Source organism: Semicossyphus pulcher, unplaced genomic scaffold (assembly GCF_022749685.1).
Source record: "Semicossyphus pulcher isolate SPU_LCO1_2020_fin unplaced genomic scaffold, fSemPul1.0.p SCAF_25, whole genome shotgun sequence".
Taxonomy (NCBI): domain Eukaryota; kingdom Metazoa; phylum Chordata; class Actinopteri; order Labriformes; family Labridae; genus Semicossyphus; species Semicossyphus pulcher.
Window position 1 is genome coordinate 7412378 of NW_027211699.1, and position 21893 is coordinate 7434270.

General features: G+C 46.1%; 1 protein-coding gene across 4 annotated transcripts in view; it reads left to right on the forward strand.

The window, feature by feature from the left end:
* Nucleotides 1–21893, forward strand: part of LOC138603990 (RNA binding protein fox-1 homolog 2-like) — a 57250-nt gene that overhangs the window by 11309 nt on the left and 24048 nt on the right. For 3 of the 4 annotated variants that reach the window (XM_069675782.1, XM_069675783.1, XM_069675785.1), the window contains exons 2-6: nucleotides 2859–2909; nucleotides 18517–18717; nucleotides 20435–20608; nucleotides 20929–20982; nucleotides 21228–21320. In XM_069675782.1, coding sequence (XP_069531883.1) covers nucleotides 2859–2909; nucleotides 18517–18717; nucleotides 20435–20608; nucleotides 20929–20982; nucleotides 21228–21320 — 573 coding nt within the window. Of the gene's footprint in view, nucleotides 1–2858; nucleotides 2910–6396; nucleotides 7240–18516; nucleotides 18718–20434; nucleotides 20609–20928; nucleotides 20983–21227; nucleotides 21321–21893 lie in introns of those variants that run through there. The other variant, XM_069675784.1, reaches the window with a different exon arrangement.

Consider the following 21893-nt stretch of genomic DNA (forward strand, 5'->3'; position numbering starts at 1 on the left):
TAACTTGCCAGTTAAAATCATACTAAGGCTTCAAGTTATACATAATTAGGGGCATGGTTGCTTTGACTTACAGGTGGATGCTGCTAGCTGTCTGCTAAGTGTCACCTGAGCTAATTCCAGTCACTGAACTTAAACGGTCGGAGGTGTTGAGATCGGAAAAATAATATGGCTCGCTGTGCAGTTAATCGTCCAAACAGGCCCTCAAAGAAATCTACTTATACTTCTATAACACTACTTTTTATATCTTAGCCTTAATGATCAGATATCTGTGTCCTAGCTTGTACCTAGCTTGTTTGCTCGTTCAGTGTTTGTCGTACATTGATTATCTATTGCGGCCTGTGCATGGGGGTCAAGATTGAGAAATGATGGGCCGTAGTGACGAGAAGTGACCAGGCATTTTGAGTAACCTGGTTCGGTCAACCGCCGCTACGAAAGATGTGTGCTAACGGGTGTTGGGTTAGCTTAGCAGTTAAGTCGGCGCCCCATGTACAGAGGCTACAGTCCTCGATGCGGCGGCTCGAGGTTTGACTCCCACCCTCTGCCCTGTGCCGCATCATCCCCCCTTCTCTCTATAAATAAAGGCGTAAAAAAAACCCTGTAAAAATGTGTGCTAATGAGCGGACAGTTAACTTTGTTACAAGAGGCCCCTTAGCTTTTTTTTAGTCCCAACAGGTCTCATCAACCACCACCACAAAAGCACCTCATTCTGTAGGAATCACGCTGGTTAACTAGCTAATTAGCCAGCTAATGAGAATAGACTCTGAGCTTTGATTACTTAGTGTTTGCCTCTCGCTCCTTTCTGGCTCCAGAAAACCAAGATGGCGTCTGCCACAGTGCCAAACTCAAGGTTTCCAAACAGCCGTACACAAACCAGTTGGTGACGTCATGTTGGCTACGTCCACTTCTTTTACACAGTCGATGGTTTAGACGAGAAATGTGACCCCCGTCTGCACACTAGCCCTTGATTGGCTGCATGAAGGCTAACAGGAAGTGACTCCTGCAGGAGTTAACTCGAGGTCAGGGCCAGGAGGTTAACCCCGTTGACACTCCTCGTCTCTGTGACACCACACGGCCCACACTCAGGCTGTTTGCAGGACGAACGAGCGCGAGGGGGCGCAAACATTTTGACTGCTCCTTCCTCCTGCAGATTAAATGTAATGGAAACATCAGCCACCCCATCCCCCACCACCCAGCACATATATGCACACATCTTTCTTTTACCCCCCCTCTCCTCCCCTCCTCCCTCCTCGTGCCTCGGCATGAGTCTCACTAGGCAGTCATGTTTTCTCTGCGAGGCATGCCAGCAGGCTCGACTGTGCCGGTGTCATCTCTCTCAATGCTGTCATAATATCATCTTTTGCTTTACTTTCCCCATTGTTCCCGTCCTCCTCCTCCTCTTCCTCCCCCTCTTTGACTTTCTGTCTTTTCTTTTCCTTTCACCTCCTCCTTCTCCTCCAAACCGAACAATTGCTGCTCTTGCCCGGGCAAAAAAAAAAAGTCACAGAGGAGAAAATCAGAGAGAAAAGAGGGGAAGAGAGACAGAAATAATCTAATTAAAAGTAATTACGGAGCAATTAACCACAACACTGGTTTCTGGGGCAGGGTCGCTGAGGGATGGGGGGCTCACCCTCTGCTGGTGGATTTTGATTGGCTGGTTCGGCTGCATATAAAAACTCTGCGGTAACGGTTCACCGGTCATCCACACAGACTATTAACTTAATTTACTACTTAGTGTTTTTCCTTCAGGGAGGGGTCGCCTGTCCCGGTCTGAACTCTGAACCATTTTGTGCTACATTCAGGCTCCTGTACACATTTTGCATCAAAGACTTAAGGTCTTAACCTTAGACCTTAAACTTAGGAATGAGGTTCTTAACCTGAATTTGGTGCATCATGGGTAATTTCAGTGTGTCTTTGGAGTGGGATAGGGTGTCGCGCTGCACAGCGTGGCTGTTATGGATGTCTGACGCTGGAGGACGGGGAGTAGCTCGTTCTTCCTCTCGGCCTTCATACACTCATCATGCTGCACTGTGTGCTGTTTTTTAGCTGCTTGAACAAGTTAGTCGTGTTGCTTTGTGGCGCCAATTACCAATAACCTGAAATACCTCCAAACACCCTATGACGAGCTGCTTTGGGGGACCGCTGTTTCAGTTTAGCGAGTGACTCGCTCTCTTCCTGTTTTAGCGTAACAACAAGCAGCGTTCAAAACACACCTGAGCCTTCATGACACGTTTGCACAAACAACACTTCAAAGACGTAACAGAGCAGTTTATTTTGAATTTAAAACAACAAAGAGGAATTCACGAGGGCCGCTACGTATTCTCTTCACGTTTTCAACAGCTGCTGTAACCACGACAACCACAGACGCATTTGGCTGAAAGTGGCCAGTTAACATGGTCATTCTTTGAACCGACACGCCGCTCTCTGTTGTTTACTCTTACACTATAAACTGCCGCTGAGAGGTAGGCGCTCACGACACGACACGCCATCTCCCCCAAAAGTAAAGCCCAAACCTCTCCATCGCCCCCTGTGGGAGGGGCTGTTAGTTTAGGGAGCACTTGATTTGACGGGATATCACCATCCATCATGTTTATTTAATCATAGGAAGACAAAATAGAGATCAGGATTAATATTTGATTATTTGTGCAGCCCTGACTGTCGGCATTGAAAACCAAATCTTTTATATTGAAATAAATCTTCATTCTTTCCTCTCTGGTTACTTTAAAAATGCCATGTGAAGTCTTTTTTTTCTGAGGGTGCTTTTCACCCAAAATGCAGAAGTTATGGACTGAAAAGCTGCTTCCACTCGTTTTGAAAAGCCACTCACACGCTGCTCTCTTCTCTCCTGTTGTCTCCTGCAGAACAATGAGCCGTTAAACCCTGGTTTCCATGGATATCCACCTCACAGTCAGGTAAGACACGAGTGACTGCTGCTAAACCTCAGTCAGGATACAGAATCCTTGACTTTTGTGAGATATGCACACCTTTAATCCACCCACGTAGTCCGGCTTTTAACGACCAGAAAACACATGCTGCTTCTCTTGAGATATTTAAAAAGGTTCAGAAAGGATGTTTTCTTTAAAGTCTGCTTTCTTTACGAATTGGAAAGAAAAGTGTGAAAGCTTTTGCATACGGCATAACCTACTAGAGTTACTCCTACCAGTATCTGTAGGCCTCCAATCCAGCCACAAATGAGGCACTGATATACTGTAGATGATGCAGCCGAGACGCCGGTCAATGCACTGACCTGATACCTTCATTTATTAGCCAAAATACAAATCAGTCGGTGTTTTTCCAGCAATAATATGGATGTGTTTTAACTGTACTGGTGCAGAGGGTTAATCTGAATCGGCCATAGACTGTATAAAAAGATGGCCGACATGACAACTCCCTAAGAGTGAAGCCAAACCCTCTCTATCGCCCCCTGCTGGCTGGCTGCAGTATAGGTCATAAAGCCCGCCTCCTCCATGTTAACAGATGGGACATGAGTCAAACTATAAAATGAAAATACACGTCAAACATGGTTTCTGTCATTACAGTTAGTTCTTATCGTGCTGATTTACATCCAAGTGTTTAATTAGTTATTTGAGGCTATAAAAAGGGGGTGTGGCCTCATGATTGACAGCTCAGTTGACAAATCGGGCTCCTGCAGCGTTCTGTTCCCGAGTAGCAGAGTAGAGGCAAAACTAACACTACAGTCATTGAACTTCAGACCGACACAAGAAGCTGTTCTGCTGCAGACTGAGCCCACCTGAGGGCCCAACACAGGTTAAATGTGTGTTTTGGGTCGAGGAAGGGGCGGCCATTCTCTACTGCACAGACTTTGGCTCCAAATGCTCACATTGGGGGTATTTTGGCTTCATTTTTGTGCAGCTAGAGGAGGTGGAGAGCGTCCTCCATCTTTATATACAGTCATTTCCTGATGAGGTAGCAGAATCAGGAAGGGGGAAACCTGTATCAAAACACCTTTTCAAAAATGACATCATTTCAGGAACCATTTTCCTCTTCTCGCCTCGTCGTCCATAATTATGAAGTTGTGTAATTTTTCCTCCTGCTGCAGCCTGTGGTCGCGTTTAAATGATGGTGCTTAAAAGAAGCGATGAAAGAGGAACCAGCGGTGTTTGAGCTTCCCTTTCAAAGGCTTGACCCCTTCCGAAACAAATCACCTCCTTTAAGCTAAGCTCTGCACACTCAGCGTGCAGCACTGTGTCACAGCGTCGCTCCTACACTCTCTCTCTCTCCATGCCTCTCCGTCTCTGTCTCATTCTGAGTGTCTCTCCATGCATATTGCGCTCAGTAATGAGTGCCTTATGTGTGCGACGCGGCGGCGGGGTAGCTGACTTTTTTTCTTATCTACCTCCAAGCAGCAGAGCAGATTGAGCGGCTCAAACCGGCTCTGTACTCGTGTGTGTGTGTGTGTGTGTGTGTGTGTGTGTGTGTGTGTGTGTGTGTGTGTGTGTGTGTGTGTGTGTGTGTGTGTGTGTGTGTGTGTGTGTGTGTGTGTGTGTGTGTGTGTGTGTGTGTGTGTGTGTGTGTTTAAATTCCATTTGAGAGAGAGGTTCTGTATCTGAGAGCTGGAGCGTGTGCAGCTTTGTTAGCGTGCATGTGTGTCTGCAGCTTGTTTAGGATGTGCAGCAGTATCTGGCAGTGCCACAGGAGGGGAGTGTTGGTCTGTGAGCCTGTTGCCCCCCCCCCCGCCTCCCCATCTCCTCTCCTCAGCCTCCCGCCCAATATCACATCATGGGTGATTCTCACAGGCCTCATCCCCGCTTGTTATCCTCTTTTTCTCTTCTCCCTCACTCATCTTGTCTTCCCAATCCGGCTCTCCCCTCAGCATCTCCCTCCTGAAAACACTGACGTTATTTAGCTTTCTTTTTAATCTCCGTTTCTTCTCCTTTTTGTCCTGAATCCTGTTATTTCTCTGTGTTTCTCTGTCGATCCGACAACACAAATATAAAGACAGCGAGCGAGGCTGAGGAGGCAGAGAAGTGGAGCAGAGGTGAAGCTGAAATGGAAGCGAGTTATTTAAAATGGCTCGCCTGCAGGGCACGAAATCGTACAATAGTCAGCCGCAGAGTACGAGCACACTCATATTCCACTCCTGGCCCTGCTCGCCTGCCTGTAAGACAAACACCTGGGCAAAGAACACTTGTAATCGTCGTCTGAACTCCCTTCACAGTCGGAGCAAACTGCACGGCGCTGCATTTGTTTTATTAATGATCTAAAAGCTCGTCCCTGCTAATGTATACCGCCCTCGGGCTCATATATTACAACTCTCCTCCAGCTGCTGGTTAGCATGCAAATGCGGCTAGCCGAGCCTAGCTTAGCCGGATCTGCTTGTTCGTAGCCGCAGTACATTTGTCTTGGTAACGCTCCTGCCTGGTGTTTATGTATGCATGTTTGAACTGCCTGTAGGTCTGCTTGTGTCAATACAAGTGTGTTAAACGGTGACAGGCGCCTGTGGGTGCCCGCAGCCGCTTTCTGTCAGGGGTAAATATGTGTGGCTGTGCGTGTGCGCGGCGACTCTGACCCCGAGGGGGCTGCACATGTCAGCCCTCGTCTGTTTAGGTCACAGAAATGATGAGGGTTAGCAACACAGAGCCTGCACACGTTCTCCTCTTATTTAGCAGCGCTGTGTTTTAACCTCATGCAGGTCGTTACCTCCTCATTATCTCAGAAATTCTCCGGATTATTCCGTTGGAGGAGTCGAACACGAGCGATTGCTCATCTGTACATGCTGCGTTTAAAGGTTTGAATTAGCCGACGAGCGTTTGACACGTTTATCCCCAAAGTTTGAGGCCTGTAACGATCACAGCGCTTCCCTGTGTTTGTGCGCGACTGACCGCCTGTGTGTTTATCACTGTGTTCAGTCTGTGTGCTTAATCCTCAGATCATCCCCTATTCATCCTCTCATCCTCCTCACTTACAGCCCTAATCCTGTCATCCCTCGCTCTTTTTTTCACCCAGCTCTTTATCCATTTATCTCTGCATCCTGTTATCTCTCGCTCGCACCCATTCAGGCCCAGCTCCCCCTTTTTACCCCATCACCACCACCAACCACCTCTGATCACTTACCCTGCCCTCCCTCCCTCCACCCCCCCCCTTCCCTCTGGACCCAGTTCCAGCCAGACTCAGCAGATGTCTGAAAGCTTGGCATCAGGGCTTTTTTTCCGCAGAGTTCAGTCCCTCCCAGATGAAAATGCGGTGCAAGGAAGGAACTGCACTCTCATCTCTGCAAATTAAGCGCCACTAACAATACAGAAGTGGGAAGTAGGGGAACTGAGCCCAAGCCAGAGGAAGAAGGCGCACTGCAGCTCGGTACTGATTCATGTTCAGGTTGAGGTTTAGATGCTGGATTCGGGGGAAGGCGCTTGACTCAGTTTTGTGAGACTTCTTCCATCTGTGTGATGAAGGCGGCTGCAGCAGCAGGAGAGATGGGGATCTAGGAGCCTTCCCACGCAGCCAGCTACCTAGCTGGCCTACCTACCGCTGCTTTTTGGAGCTGACAGGCTGCCACGCAATAAATAAATCATCAAAAAAAAGCTGCAATGCAGTGGGGGTCGCGTTCCTGTTCTGTTCTCTCAGGCAGCCAGTGCGAGGAGAGAAGACAGCATCTTCTTCCTGTTCCTTTTGTCTCTCCGGGGGTTTGAGGAGGCAGCAACAACAGCTTTCCGTCTCCATCTACGTGCAGGGTTAGGTGGCTACATGGGAAGGATTGATGCTTTGATGGAAAGGAGGGACTGAAGCTGAGAGGGAGGGAAAGTTTTAAAAGAGGGGCGGGAACAAGGGGAAGCAAGAGGGACGTGTAACGCAAGCGTGTGAATTACAGACTCAGAGCAAAGAGAAGAGAGAGGAAGGAGGCGAGAAGAGACTCAGGCTGTCAGGAGGAGAGAAGACATAAAGGCCCGAGGGGGATCAGAGCTGCAGAGGAGAGGAGAGGCAGAGAGTGACAGGCGGACGAGGCTTGCGTGCTGGAGAAGTGGAAGAAGGGGACACCGGCGAGGAGGAGGAAGAGGGAGTGAACGAGGGAGAATTTGAATGTGTGAGACAGCCGTGGACTGAAGCCATCGCTGGCTCATGGTCTTAGAGCACAGACAGAGGAGAGGAGGAGGAGGAGGAGCGGGAGGAGAAGTGGAGACACACAGTGAAGAAGGGGAGAGGAGAAGGAAAGTGGAGAGCTGGTCAGCAGTTGTTCCTTTAGATCAGACAATGATGGGGCTGTACTTCCCTGCAATGCTGCCGGTAAGTTCACTCCTTCAGCAGAGCTTTTACACACGTCAAGTAATGAATGATTTTTATCAGTGGGTCTTTATTCTGTGTTGCAGGAGCAGTAATTGCTGTGCTGTTTATGGTAAAGCCTGTTTTGGTCTCTTAGTCTTGGCTCAGGTGAGGCCTTGTCAGATAGTTGGCAGGGCTTCAGGCTAACAGCACGGCTTGTTCCTGCAGCTCTGCTCCTTTCACTTTTTAACTCTTTGGGCTCAACTGGCCTCCGAAGAAGTCATGCTAATGGTTTCAGGACGATGTAGTTATGCTAAGTTTTGTTAGCATGCTTCAGTTGAGAATAATGAAAACTTTTCAGGCTATTTTTAACGTACATGAACATCAGAGGCAGATGAATTTCTGAGCAGTTCTCCGTTGTGTCTTCTGTACTTGTTTTGCTCTTGTTCTGGCCTTACTACCCACATCTAAAGTTGACATTTCTTCTAACAAAATAGATCCTTGACCAATTAGCATATCATGTTTGTACAGTTGTTTAGTGCTAGCCAGGCTGCTCATAGCATGTTGTGATGGGCGTGTCTGAGAGACAGCCGAGGACAGGAGCTGCTGTCTGGCTCTGTTGCAGCACGTCCTGCTCCCCGGTCTTTGGTGCCTTTGGGCCTAAAGGGTTAGAGGGGGGAGGGGGTGGTGTTGGGGTTTAGTAGGAGGTGCACCCTGACATGGTGCAGCAGCCGCTGCTCGGCCTGCCTGTGCCGACATGCATGCACGGTGGGGTATTGCATGCTCTCGCCATGCTGACTGCACACGGTGTCATGTTATATCACATATGTGTATGCGTGTACGTCATGTCGTGTCATGTGCACGGTGCACATGGAGGCTGTGTTTTATTTTTTTTTATCTTATCAAGCGATTGTCATCCAAGCTGTCCGTGCAGTTTAGACTTCATGTGTCCGTGGATTGAGGGAGACAGGTGCCAGGGCGCAGTTGTTTCTGCACACACACACACACACACACACACACACACACACACACGCAAACCAGTTGTTGCTCATGTGTAAGCGATTACAGTTACTATTAATGAAAGCACAGCAACAGCTCTTTCATTGGGCAACATAAAAAGAATAATTGTAATAACTTTATTTATATAGAACCATTAACAGCAAGAAAGCAAAAATAGGAAACTCAGAAGGCAACACGGCAACAGGAACCGCAACAAGCAGGCCGGACACAGCGAGATGAAGATGAGGATAGAAGATACAGAAAACACAGCAGAGGAGACAGAAGGACGAGGACGATATTAAAGAGGAAACTTAACATAAAAACATTTGAGAAACAAAAAAGGAAATGTAAATAAATAGAGCTAAAAAGAGTAAAAGCAATTAAAGAAATCACACACACACATACCTGCACCGGCCCTATTCATAGCCCTCACAACCAACATCCCAGATCTACAACCAAGCCTGATCTGTGTCCTTCTAAAAGAGATGTGGCATTAATAACAACCTGAGTCACTGCTGGATCTATATTTGGGAGTGCAGAAACTTTGTAGAGTACTTTCTGACAAGCTACAACAACAACGTGTGCTCGGTGAAGTTTGTTCATGTTGTTGTTCCCCCCTGCAGGCTACAACAGCTGTTAGCTAAACACTTTATTCCTCTTCAAAGGGTGTAACGCCAAATGGGGGGGAAGGCGGAAACAACTGGGAGGGTGTCCGAGTAGTAAGGGTGGGTGTTGTTCCCATGTGGGACGCACTTTAAAGGTGACAACTTTCCTCCATATAATGTATGTGGCACTGCTCTCTTGTTTGGGTGACTCACCTCTGTAGTGCAGCTTCCTCTGTGGGGAAACATTACTATTGCAACTGAACTCAATTTTGGATTCGGAGCTTGGTGATACATAAATCAAGTTTTGTTTTAAAGAGCTAATCTGAAAGATCGCAGTTTCGTTCTCTTTGGCGGCACCTGTGGCGATAAACGGTAATCGCAGGAGCACACTTCCCAGATATCCAGACAGTGCTGCATGTGTGACGTCCACGGTTGGCTCCGGTTGTAACTCTTGATTTTCCTGGCTGACGGTCGCTTTCCTTTTCAGACTGTTTGCTTCATCTGAGCGTCGAGTTTGTTTCTTCTTCTTTGGATTTTCACTTCTTGTTGAAGTTGTATCTGTAGTCATCCATATTTTCTTTGTCTGTTCAGCCATAGTAGATTACTGTTTACTCATCAACGCAACACTTGCAGAGACTGGAGAGGCAGCCGCTTAGCTCCGCCTACCCTCTCTGGCAGACCAACCACTGCTGGCTGATGGAAGACGCGTCACTAATACCCCCAAAACTAGGGTATTGACGCAGGTTTTTCAGACCCTGGAATGCTCACTTATAAAAGCCGATTGTCTCTTTTCCCATTGCCAGTGAAGTATACTCCTGTCGGTCTCTTTTCTGATGCGTCACCGTCTGACGTAGCGGAGCATAGCATTGCGCCGGAAGGGGGCGGAGATTAGCGTGTCGACACGGGTTTTGTGTTCATCAATACTGATTGGAGCCGAGTCGATCATTACCCGGGTCTACTGCAGAGTCAATGAAAATCTTATTACTTTAACATATATATCATATGTCAACATCATATAACAAGGTGCACAAAAGGTTATTTCTTAAACATAACACAGTTGATAGCTAAGTCAGTCTGGCTGCAGATACAGGATACGATCAAATGCATAGAAAGTGCATTAAACATGATCAATACAACAAGTGAAATAAAAAGTTTACAGTAACGACATCATCATCGTGACTATCCCAGTGTGTGTTGATGCACTGACTAAAGAAACGACTCCTCTGATCGGCTCTCTTATTTCTCTGCGGTGATGAAGTGGCTTCAGTGCTAACCAGACTGGTCGGCATGTAGCTCATGTTGCTAGCAGCTGTTAGCCGCTGTCAGGCTAATATCAACAAACGTAAACACCAGGAGTAGATGATATCTGGAGCAGTGGTGGCGACTTCTTTTATACTTGTGTGATTGTTTTTAATCCTGTTTGGGTCTTGTCGCATGTTGCAGGAGGAAATTAAGCTTCTAACTTGATATTATTCAGAGTGAAAAATGAGCTTGTTGGTTCGGTGAGGACGTTAAATATGTTTGATAGTGGTTGAGATGTTCCAGGCCTGGTGGGATGTCTGGGAGTGGACACGCCGCTTGCTGATGTGCTGATTCCGAGAAGTTGTCTCTTCGATTGTCCGGTCAGCGCCCTCTCTGCAGCAGGATGGCGTTCAAGCTTCGAGCCTGTCTGTTTTCATTTCTTCCTCCTCCTCACAGTTAAAAAAAACACGTCACTGTGGAGCAGGTTGTCTGGAAACATGTGTGCGTACTCGGTTTGCATTCCCTCCTTATCTCCACATGTGTCTCTGTGTGTATCTGCAGCCCTCCAGAGGTGTTGCATCATCCGCGTAACCCACCTGCTTAGCGCTCAGCCTGAGAGGAAGGGTGTCAAACCGAGCCGCTTGAAGGCAGTGAGTGGCATCTGAGTATTTAGGCTGCCTCGCTCTTCAGTTTCCCACATTATCTCCACTGACTGCAGCACGCCTTCGAGGAATTTGCAAAGGATCCACACCCAAGTCGGTTCCCCTCAGGGTCCTGTGTGTGTGCGTATATGAGGCATGGACAGAACGGTGCAGCTGCACTCTTAAACTGACAGCTACCTGTATCAGGGTGTGACTCAATACATGTTTAACTTTATTCATCTGTGGGATTATGTGTTTTTATTAGCATCTACAAACTCTCACATTAGAAAGTGACAGACTGACCTGTAAAGTCTGGAATTTGAATGTGTTAGCAACGCACCTTTTACATCTTAAAGAGCACAGTGTTGCGTTTAACACCTTTTCTCTAATCCTGTTTGACTCCTAAATCTCTTCTGCTCCTGTGAGGAGTTTTTACCTGGTTATGAAACACACTGAAATTCACACAAATATTTCTATATTACCTACAAAAGCAAGCATTTTTCTTTTTACATTTCCACGCCGAATATTCTCAGTGAGTGGTACGTTTCATAGTTAGAAGGAGAGAGCCTGCTTTTAAACCTTTCTTTAAATAAAATATGACTTTTTTAACTTAAAACATTTAACTAATAAATGGGCCAAATAGCCGACGATGATCTTCTGATAATCACACAATGTGCCATGTGACATTTAGGCCCCGTGTCCACATAGTGCCTTTTTCTTTTTCTTTTTTTTTTAAAGATTATTTTTTTGGCTTTTTGCCTTTATTGATTGGACAGCCGAAGAGAGACAGGAAATGTGGGAAGCAGAGAGTGGGGGATGACATGCACCAAATGATCGGCAGACCGGGAGTCGAACCTGCAATCAGTGCGACGAGGACTGTAGCCTCTGTACATGGGGCGCCTGCTCTACCAACCGTGCCAAACCAGCGCCCCCACATAGTGCCCTTTTCTGGCAGGGCATTGGGATGAAGCGCTTGTGCGGTGACAGAAATAACGCTGCACGCAGGTTTTGTTTCTATAACAACAAGTGTAACTTGCACAACACTTACCCGCAACGTTTAGTATCCAGCCGATCTGCTCCCACAAAGGGGCTTTTCGGCCTCTGTTTTGATCCTGTTCGTCACCTGTACAGCTCCGGTAGACGGAAGCGGCCAAAACAAGTTGCTCCTACGTGTTAGGTGGTAACCAGGGTGACGAGTGGCGCCCCATCTGATTGGTTACCTGAAAAAAAACGGTGGTGTCGCCACCAGCACCTTTCTGAAAAGTTCAGAGATTTTCCACTCGGAGCAGCCGCACAAGAAAGGCTGAACGCTCTGAAGAAAGACTCTTGGTGCTTCGCTTTTTCTTCCAGGCGGCCGCATGCTCTCTATCCTCATTGGGAACAATTGAAAAAAGACGCTACCGCTCAGAAAAAGGCGCTCTGTGGACACAGGGCTTAAATGTTGTTAAATGTCAATGAACTTTTTTCCATGACGAAGACGTTAACAAGCTAAAAATGTAGCATTTAAGAGCATTTTCCTCCACTGTGTGTCTAATCTGTCAGAACACAAGCAATGTATTCCTGTAACTGAGTAACCTGGTTGGAGATAATGGGTATCACGAAGGTGGTTATGAACTTTCTTTAGAAACCCAGGCTTTCTGCTTCAGGCTCTGTGCGCGCTCAGTCTTTCGATGCTTCTTCTGCACAAAAAGCAGCGATCACCGGCTGTCCGCGTCAGTCAGACTGTTTAAATGAGAAGCAGTGATACAAAGGGATTTTTAGAGGCCGTGTCCTCGTCGTTCTTTTACTGTACGGATGATCTGCAGGAATTTAAAGTCCTAATTGTACCTGAAGCGAACAGGTAAAAACAGGAGAGGGAGAATGGATCGGGGGTCATATTTTCTCAAGAGAAGAAAACATTTTTGACTAAAATGTGACTAAAGCTAATGAGCATTTTCGTCTGAACACTAAATCTAGAACAGCTTGAACTGAACGGGTCTGCGCTGAAGCAGAGTGCAGCAGCCTCAGTATTGATGGCCTAACACACTGTGTGACACGACTCCACCTCGGGGTTAACTGTTCCCCCTCTGCACATACAGCCACGCTGATATTGTCCGACACTAACTGCCGCTGCCCGGGGCCGTACGCAGCGGGTCGAGGTGTGAAAACGCTCCGCATGGTCTCTCGCACCAGAACACACACACAGAAAGACACACTTAAAGCCATGCACCAGTGTGATGCAGCAGAGCTCTAAATATATGCAGCATCCTCCAGGTTTTCTGCTCCTGCATGACAAACAGCTTTGTAACGTAGTCCCTCAGCACACACAGCACCCGGCTCCGTCTGCAGGAGTTAGTCAGGGCAGCTGGGTTTTTTAAATTTAAACTTCTCCTGCACTAAAAATATTCACCATCTTAGTGCTTCCACTCAGACTGAGCAGTGCAAGAAGCACTCCTCATGTGGAGTAAAAGGGCTGCAAGCGGCAGAGCAGAGAGCATGTTAAAGCACTCAAATCCTGCCCTGGCCTGATTTGCATATTTCCATTGGTCTGTGTCATCTTTAGTATTGGTTTATTGGATTCTTGGTCGTGTAGGGTGAAGAGCTCATTCTTTTGCTGCATGCTCAGTGAGTCAGTCTGGAGGAAAGGGCAGGAAAATCCCTGTGTGGCGCAAATGTCAATGAGTGATTGGACTCAAGAGAGGGAAACTAAAATCATGTCGGTTTGCCTTTTTTCATCATTTAACTGAGGGATGTTCGTCATCCCGTCAGGGTTCCTCCTCGCTGTGAGGGCACTCATCAACATGTAGAAGCAATTAAGCCTAATGAGGAAGGAAACAAACTTCAGTTTAAGTCCATTTTAATTGTATCTCCAGAAGCTGCTCATTTTCTTTCGATTAATGTGTACTTTTAATGTGTTTTAATTTTCTACTGTTGCTACAACCAAAGACTGAATATAAAGATGGACGACGCTCATTGTACAAACTTTAAGCCTTAATACATCTGAGGTGGGCGTGGCCATCTTGACGTTTTGTTGGAGCTAGAGACTGCGCAGTAAAGATGGAGCTGCCGTAGCCACTTCTGCGAACCAAAACACACTTTTAACTTCACCAAAGAAAAGATGGCAAAGATCCGGCACGTCGGCGTATCGTAACAGCAGAACAGCTTCTTGTGTCGGTCTGCTTAGGGAAAGTTCAATGACTGTAGTGTTACTCTCCTCTGCTACTCGGGAACAGATCGGCTGCAGGAGCCCGATTTGTCAACAGAGCTGTCAATCATGAGGTCACACCCCCTTTTTTATAGCATCAAATAACCTCGTCAGAAAAATGAACTAACTATAATGACAGAAACCATGTTTGAGAGAAATGTATTTGATGTGTATTTTTGATTTTATAGTTTGACTCATGTCCCATCTGTTAACATGGAGGAGGCGGGCTTTATGACCTATACTGCAGCCAGTCAGCAGGGGGCGATAGAGAGGGTCTGGCTTCACTTTTAGGGATTTTTATACAGCCTATGGCTACAACTAACAAGTTTTCACATTACTTTATCTGCAGGTAATTTTCATAAATTATAAGGTCATGATGTTGACCATAAACTCTCTGTTAACAGTGTAAAATGTCAGGTATTTATCACTAAATGAGGTGTCCTTTTCAATACTGTTGTCCCACCAACAGCCCAAAACTTAATAATTCAGCTCCCAGTAAAAACCTTGTGAATAATGAACATCGAAGGATAATTTTAAAGCTCATTTGCTGCTGTTCTGTGTCGCTCTGTGTACAATGACACAGCTAAAAAACACAAGCGCAAAAGTATTTAACTGACAAAATGTATGAACGTATGGATTCAGTCTTTTTTGTGTTTTATTTTCTTAAAAGTGTTTTATTTTGAAATATTTTTCATCCTCGTGTCCAATTCATCCGAGCCCCTGAGCTATTGCTGTATCTCAGAGGGCCAAGTTGTGCGCACTCTGATTGGCCAACACTCAAGAGAGACAGGAGCTCCGGAATGTTGGCGACCATATAAGGAGAAGGGGCGTGGCCTCCGCTGTGATGGACATAACGGGGCAGTAAAAGCTTTGAGTGACTTGAGGGGCGGGTGCTGGGGGTTTTAAAAGGGGAAAAATATCTCCTTCTGGCTTTTATCAAACTGGCAGGCAAGGAAGAAGAGGGGAGGGGAAAGGGGGCGGAGCCAGGCAGGAATACTTCAAACAGATTGCAGCTTTAAAGAATGTTTCTATCTTAAATCAGGCGGCCTTACGGCTCCTAAGCAATATGATTGATAAGTTTTATTTGCATCACCACTACTGTTCATTCAGCGTCTGTGTGGCTGCTGTGTGCTTCCCTCTTTGGGTGGTATCAGGCTAAAGTCAGCAGACAGACATGGACGCACGCTTGAAAGGTTTGCTGTAAAAAGGCCTGTCCTCCCCCCCCCTCCTCCCCCGCTCTGTGTGTGGAAAAACATATGGTGTCTCAGGTAACACTGCTGCAGTGTGAGAGGAACAAAGCATGGATGAATAGGTCCTGCTCCAGATGGTCCTTTTTCACCTGTAATACCAGATTTCTGATCAAAAGATTTCCTTTTTTGGCGTTTGATCGCTCGTTTAGCTTCGTCTTATCTCACATTTTCAAACACCGAGTGGAAAGTTTGGGTTAAGACCAGACATAACTCAAATAAAGCCTGTAATTATTCCCATGAACCCCTTCCCCCCCACCTTATTAGCTCCCCCCTTTTCTCTTTCCATTATTACTTTTTTCCCTCTCGGCCTCCGACTATATGATGCAGCCATGTAGGGCAGTGCAGCTCCTCAGTCAGCGGGTCAGGAATGCCTCTGTGGACTTAAGCTTGAACTGTTCTCTACTCTGATGTTAATCCACTCGCAGGCTGCACTCGTCTCTCTGTTTATTAGTCAGTTCATCGTTGTTGATACTTTCGCTAAATGTTTTATTCACATGGTTAATCATGCGGGGGTGTAGTGGATCTGAGGTGGGTTTGTGTTGTGTAAAAACTACGGACACAAAGAATTAGGTGTCCATCTGCTGCTCTGCATGTTTTACACAATACCTGTGTTTGCAACACCTCCCTCGTTAATCCCAAATAAATCCATAAAGCTGTATTTGACACCAGTTAATCTGAGGATAGCTGAAGATTGGGAAGTTTGGGCTTCATCTGATCGCATGAAAATGGCCATTAAACCCAGGGCTCCGTCCAATAGGTAAAATGTTCACATGCTGAGTGAGAAGGCCTGGCTTGTTTACATAAAACATCATTTCTTATTCATTGTGATTAATTCAGACTTAATGATTGCAATTTATTTTGCAGCCTTAAAAACAATAAGAAAATAATATGTAATCAATGGACGTAGCCACCATGACGCCAACAAATGGTTTTGCAGCCTTTAGTTTAGCATCTTGGAGGCGGCCATGTTGGTTTTTTGAGCCAGAAGTGGCTCAGAGAGGATGGTGTCGTTGGAAAGGAGTGAGGAGATGGTAAAGGCACACAGATTCTTTTTCTGTTGTTTAGACCGGTGGTTCTCAACCTCTTCCAGTCGCGACCCCTCCAGAATATTAAAGTTGGTGTTCGCAACCCACCTTGCTAGCCCCCCAGTCTGCCTGAGGGGTTAATAATGTAAAAAATATGTAATATCACACATGAAATGTAATCTGAGAAAACTACCAAATTACACAGGATGACGATTGCCTTCCTCAGAAGACAGAACAACAAATATTTTGATTTTGGCTGACCCAGTACTCCATAGTGGTTCGATGTGATAGCTAGCAAAACTGGCTAATGCTGCTTGGTTTAGCACGATACTGTCGCACTGTTTTTGTGTCCAATCAGAACTCGCACGTACACTCTGACTCTCACAAACACATAAATAAAATACAAGGTAAATTATGTGTGTATGTAATGTAAAAAGTCACACCCCGGTCTAAAATGGGTTATTTTATATAAAATATGTTTTTTTTATTTGTTTTCAAAAAACCATCTGGCAACCCCCCAAACTTATCTCCGGATCCCCTTGGTCGCAGACAGAAATACCTGGTAATTAGTGTTAACATATAAATGGTGTAATATTAGATTTGGATCAGATACTTCTTAAAGGGCCAGTTAGTAGAATTAAACGCACCGAAAGTCGTATTATTTGTCCGATGTTAGCATAAAGAACAACACAAACAAGTTCAGTGGGCTCTTTAACATGGGGCCTAATGGGGATTGACTCGCTTTTGGAGCCAGCCTCAAGTGGCCACTAGAGGAACTGCAGTTTTTGGGACTTCACTTTATTGGCTTCATTCTCGGCCCCTGAAGCTGACTATTGATTGTGCAGTTGATTCAGGCTTTATTCTGCCTGCTGGGGCCCTGCAGTAGAATAGACAGAATATACCATGAGCTGCTGTTCTGGTGCCCTAAAGCAGCCTCGACACATCTCCCGCTCTCCTTAACTCAGTGACATGGAGCACTCCAGTTTAAACATCTACCTTTCTATTAAACTTTCTTCTTCTGCCCTCACTCTTCCCTCTGAACTCTCTTCCTTCCCTTTTTTGGTGCGTGTGACTAAACCCCGGGCAGGGATATGCCTACAGGACACACCCTTTAGTGGCTGAACACAGGCTCCTGCATGTTTATGAGCTCACATGCCCTAACAAGCACACTTTTGAGCCTGGTTAGACTTAGACCTAACCAGTGAATTTTAATAGTGTCTGATGGTTCCTTTTTTATCGTTCGGTGACAGAAACTGTAAAGGATGCAGAACACAATCAGCTTTTACAGATTCTTTCCAAACATACATCACAAAGCGAGTGGCAGCAGACGACTTTCCCAGATTTTCCATCCTGGTTTTTGGGAGAAAAAAAACCTGCGATGCCTCCTATCTGTTGGGCGCAGACCCCAGAAGCTGTCTGTCTCGCAGATGGGCCCCTTCTTTTAAGCCTCAGCTGGCCGTTTTTACAGCCAATGCGGTCGACACTGCAGAAGAAGAGTGAGCAGTCAGGCTATAGGATTAGAGGCAGAGAGAGATGCTTGCTTAGTTTCTCTGTCTAATTAAAAGGGCCGTCTGGAGACGGAGCGTCTCCAGGCGTCACCCAGCACAGATCCAGCCCTCGGGTCGTGCAGCCTGGCCCGGTGTGGAAGGAGCAGCTTGACCCCAAACCCACTTTTCTCACTCGCTCCGTCCTCCCTCTTCTTCCCCGCTGTAAAAGGACTTTGTTAAACTTCCTCCAAGATGTCCTTGAGCGTGTGAAATGATTGAAGCTGGCAATACCGCAGAGTCACCCTACACACAAACAAGATAAGGTGTGTGTGTTTGAACAGCAGCTATAAAGACTCGGTGCATGATGGTGCTGCTGATAGAGTTGTAACAGTGCAGGGAAAAAAAACGAACAGAAAGCAGCAAAGTCCCCGCGGAGACACAGTTAACGTGAATTATAGATGACCGCTGAAAGCAATAATAAAATAGAGGAACACACAATGCAGACGAAGCAGCAGCGGCTGTAAACTCGTCACAGTTAACATGGCACAGTTAGTGTTTATCTCTCGGCCCGTCCGTCCGCTCCAAAAGCATCTTTGTGTCTAGAACCGTGTATCGAATTTTCTGACTCTTAATAATAGATGTGTTTGCAGTAAATATTTCATGGTCGGCTGACTGAAAACACATGCCTGTCAGAGATATGGAGGTAGAGGGAGGGAGGGGAGGGAGGGGAGGGGGGAGAGGGAGAGTGAAATGTAATAGGCAGGATTTTAACCCCCTCATTCTACCTTCATCAGAACAGCAAAGGGCTTACTGAGTGCATATGTTAAGCTGTCTTCTCCTCTCTCCTCCCCCTCCCTCGCCGCTGCAGGGCTCTCAGGATTCGACAGGAGGACAGGAGGGATTGGTGGCCCCACCCTTTTCAGCGTTCCCCCCTCCACCCCCTCCCCAAAACGGGCTGCCGGGGACAGAGTTCGGCCCGGGGGCCATGTTTGGTGCTGCGGGCCAGGGGAGCGCAGACGTAGGGGCTGGTGCTAATGGAGGCGCCCCCACTACCCCCACCAACAACAACGTAAGAACTGAGTGTTGTTAAGTAGGCTGGTTTGATTTGTTAAAGAGGTGTTCAGTAAGTTATAAAACAGGGGGATTCATCTTCTGTAGGGTTTTGGGCCACACAGAATGCGGCATAATGCTAATAGATATCAAAACTAGTAGTCATCTTTCCCTTTAATGCCACATAAAGAATAAATTCCTTGGTTTATTACATGTCGGGGCTGGCAGAATAAATACCTTTCACTTCTATAGCTCTGAGGGATGTAATCCTGCAGCAGCCAATCACAGCACATCTCAGACTCGTGCCGGGCTCTTTCAGATCTTCTGCGCTTCAGATGTCTCACAACAGCTCAAAGAAATCTACATTACCTTTGTTATATTTATCATATCTCAGACTCATGTGTAGGCAGCCTCTTGCAGGCCGTGGAAGAATAACAAAGAGCCGTCTGGACCGCGGGTCAGTAGTTGAATCAGTCTGTTGTAGAGCTTCACTGTTGTATTAACAGCCCCTGGCTTACCGTAATATTCGGTGTATAAAATGCATTTTTAATAAAAAAAATTTCATCTAAAGGTGGGCTGCGTCCTATATACCGGTGCGATTTTATTGTGTAACGGTATTTTACCCAGACAATGGTGCTATAATCTAGCTAAAGCTTCGCGACATCAAATGGTAGGCTATAATCTGTGTGTTCTCAAAGTGTTTTAAATGAACACAAGTTGAAATACTTTATTCTATTTCCTTCTGGGATACCCCCCAAAAAGCAGACTGCATCTTATATTCCAGTGCGACATATCTTCTGGATTTTACGGTATTTTTCAAACCATGCCGGGCTGTATGGATGGCAGTGCTGGTTGTTTGCCCAATCACTTCGGTTTAGACTGAAATATTCCTCTGGATGGATTTCCAACATAGTCCTGGACAGAAATTACCATAAAATCCATAATATAAGACACAGTCTGTTTTGGGGGGTATCCCAGAAGGAAAAAGGTTTTATATAGCTATGACTAATAAAAACATGAATACAAGTTATTTCAACACTATTTCAATTTATTTTAAAACACAAACAACAAACAGCCTACCATCTGTTTTGTCGGGTTTGCAATCTTCCCGGTGCGGTAGTTGAGCTCAGCTTACAGTGTAGATTGTTGTGAAGATGGCGGCTGCTCTGGCGATCATGACATGTCCGTGACGAAGCTTGAGCTAGATTATAGAGCCACTGTCACAATAACGTACCTCTTTCTGCATTTTCTACTGGGATATTGTTCGCACCAGCATAAAGGAGGCAGCCCACTTTTTAGATGACAAAACTGTTTTAAAAGTGCGTCGCATACACCGAATATTACGGTACTACTTAACACTGCACGTGAGGCCCTCGCGTTGTATCGTTTACAATTATCATATGGTAATGTTAGTGTTCAGACAATTCCTAGCTAATGGTTATATTTTTATTATATTGCTTTTTAAATGATAATTCTTATTGTCTATTATTATCTTGTTCCCTGACAGTAGAAGTATTACTGTTTAGTAGCTCTTTCACATTTTTATTCTACTTCTGTGTTCATTGTTCTGCACCAAAATACAAAAGCTGATTAGCTAGAAAATGGCTAAATGCTAACATTACTGCTAATGCTAATTTTTTTACGCCGACATTCAGCTTGCTCAAATAATTAGCATCGGTCATTTTATTACCCTCCCGTCCTCACCCCTTCTCCTTTTCTCTCTCGCCCCACCACAGGGAAAGACAGAGGAGACGTCCCAGGGCGAGGCGGGCGTACAGTGCAGCTCAGGAGCCACGGGATCAGGAGGCTCTGTGGGAGACCCCTCCGAGGCCAAAGGGACCCCGAAACGCCTCCACGTCTCAAACATCCCCTTCCGCTTCCGGGACCCCGACCTCAGGCAGATGTTTGGGGTAAGAAGCCGGGAATGCTGAGGGCCTCATTTTTAATGGGATTAATAAATCAGTCTGGATATCCCGGGGTCCTCGGGGGTGGAGTTAAGAGACAGACAAAAAGAGTCAAACTAACACAAAGGAGAGACGCTCATGAGATAATTGGCGGCTATGTGAGGGAGAAAAGGGGAGAGAGCAGGGCAACGGGAGGGAAAGTTTGTACAATAGTGACACCTAGTGTGAAGCAGCTGTAACTAAAACTATGATCAAGAGACGACACACAGATGTAGCCGACTGATGCTTGCGTACGTTTGCTAATTTTTTCTCATATTTGTTTGCAGCAATTTGGGAAGATTCTGGATGTAGAGATAATTTTCAATGAGAGGGGATCAAAGGTAAGTGCACAGGACACATCGTCTGTTTACAGTAAATCCCTCCCTGCATGATACGTCTCTATAAATATGACACTTTGTGAGCACGCCACACGGGAAATCATTGTCACAAAACCTCAATTATCTATTAAACAATGTCAGAGAGCACCCTGACGTCTCAGGATTAACAGCTTCTCCTCCCTCTCCCTCTCCCGCAATCCCTCCCGACGTCGCCGCACACCTCTCTAACCTCTGCTGTGTAACCGCAGGGTTTTGGCTTTGTGACATTTGAGACCAGCGCTGACGCGGAGAAAGCCAGGGAAAAGCTCCACGGCACGCTGGTGGAAGGTCGTAAGATTGAGGTAATTTTCCTCCCTCTCTCTCTCTCTCTCCTTTCTTCTCTTCTGTCTTCTCCCTGTACTACCATCGTAATTCTGCTTGATCACTGACTGCTAGCTGGCTCCCATCCTCCCTGTAGTGATATGCTCTGATGCAGCCCACTGGTATCCCTCTCCCTGGTCCTCTGCCGTGTGTTTCATGATTTTTTTAAAGACTTGTTTCCTTTTTTTGTCGTTGTTGTTTTTGTTATTTTCGTTGGGAATGATCGGGGGTGCAAGAACACTACACAAGGCATGCTGGGTACTTCTTTGCAGCATTTTTTTTCCCACATTAAAGGGGTTGTTTGGGTTTTTTGAAGTGCGTTACTTCATACAGTAGACTGCGGTCAGCACGGCTAGAGTTCAGACATGGAGGCTAGGCAAAGTAGCGCTCTACATGGGCCGTAGCAAAACATACTTCAGCCACTTAAAATAAAGTAATTCAACGTGTAAAAATTACAAACAAATTAAAGAAGGAGAGCTTCCTGGACCCAGAAAAAGGTCAGTTTGATGTGCTCTTTGGATCATGTCATAAATCTAATGTTTGATGCCAGAACA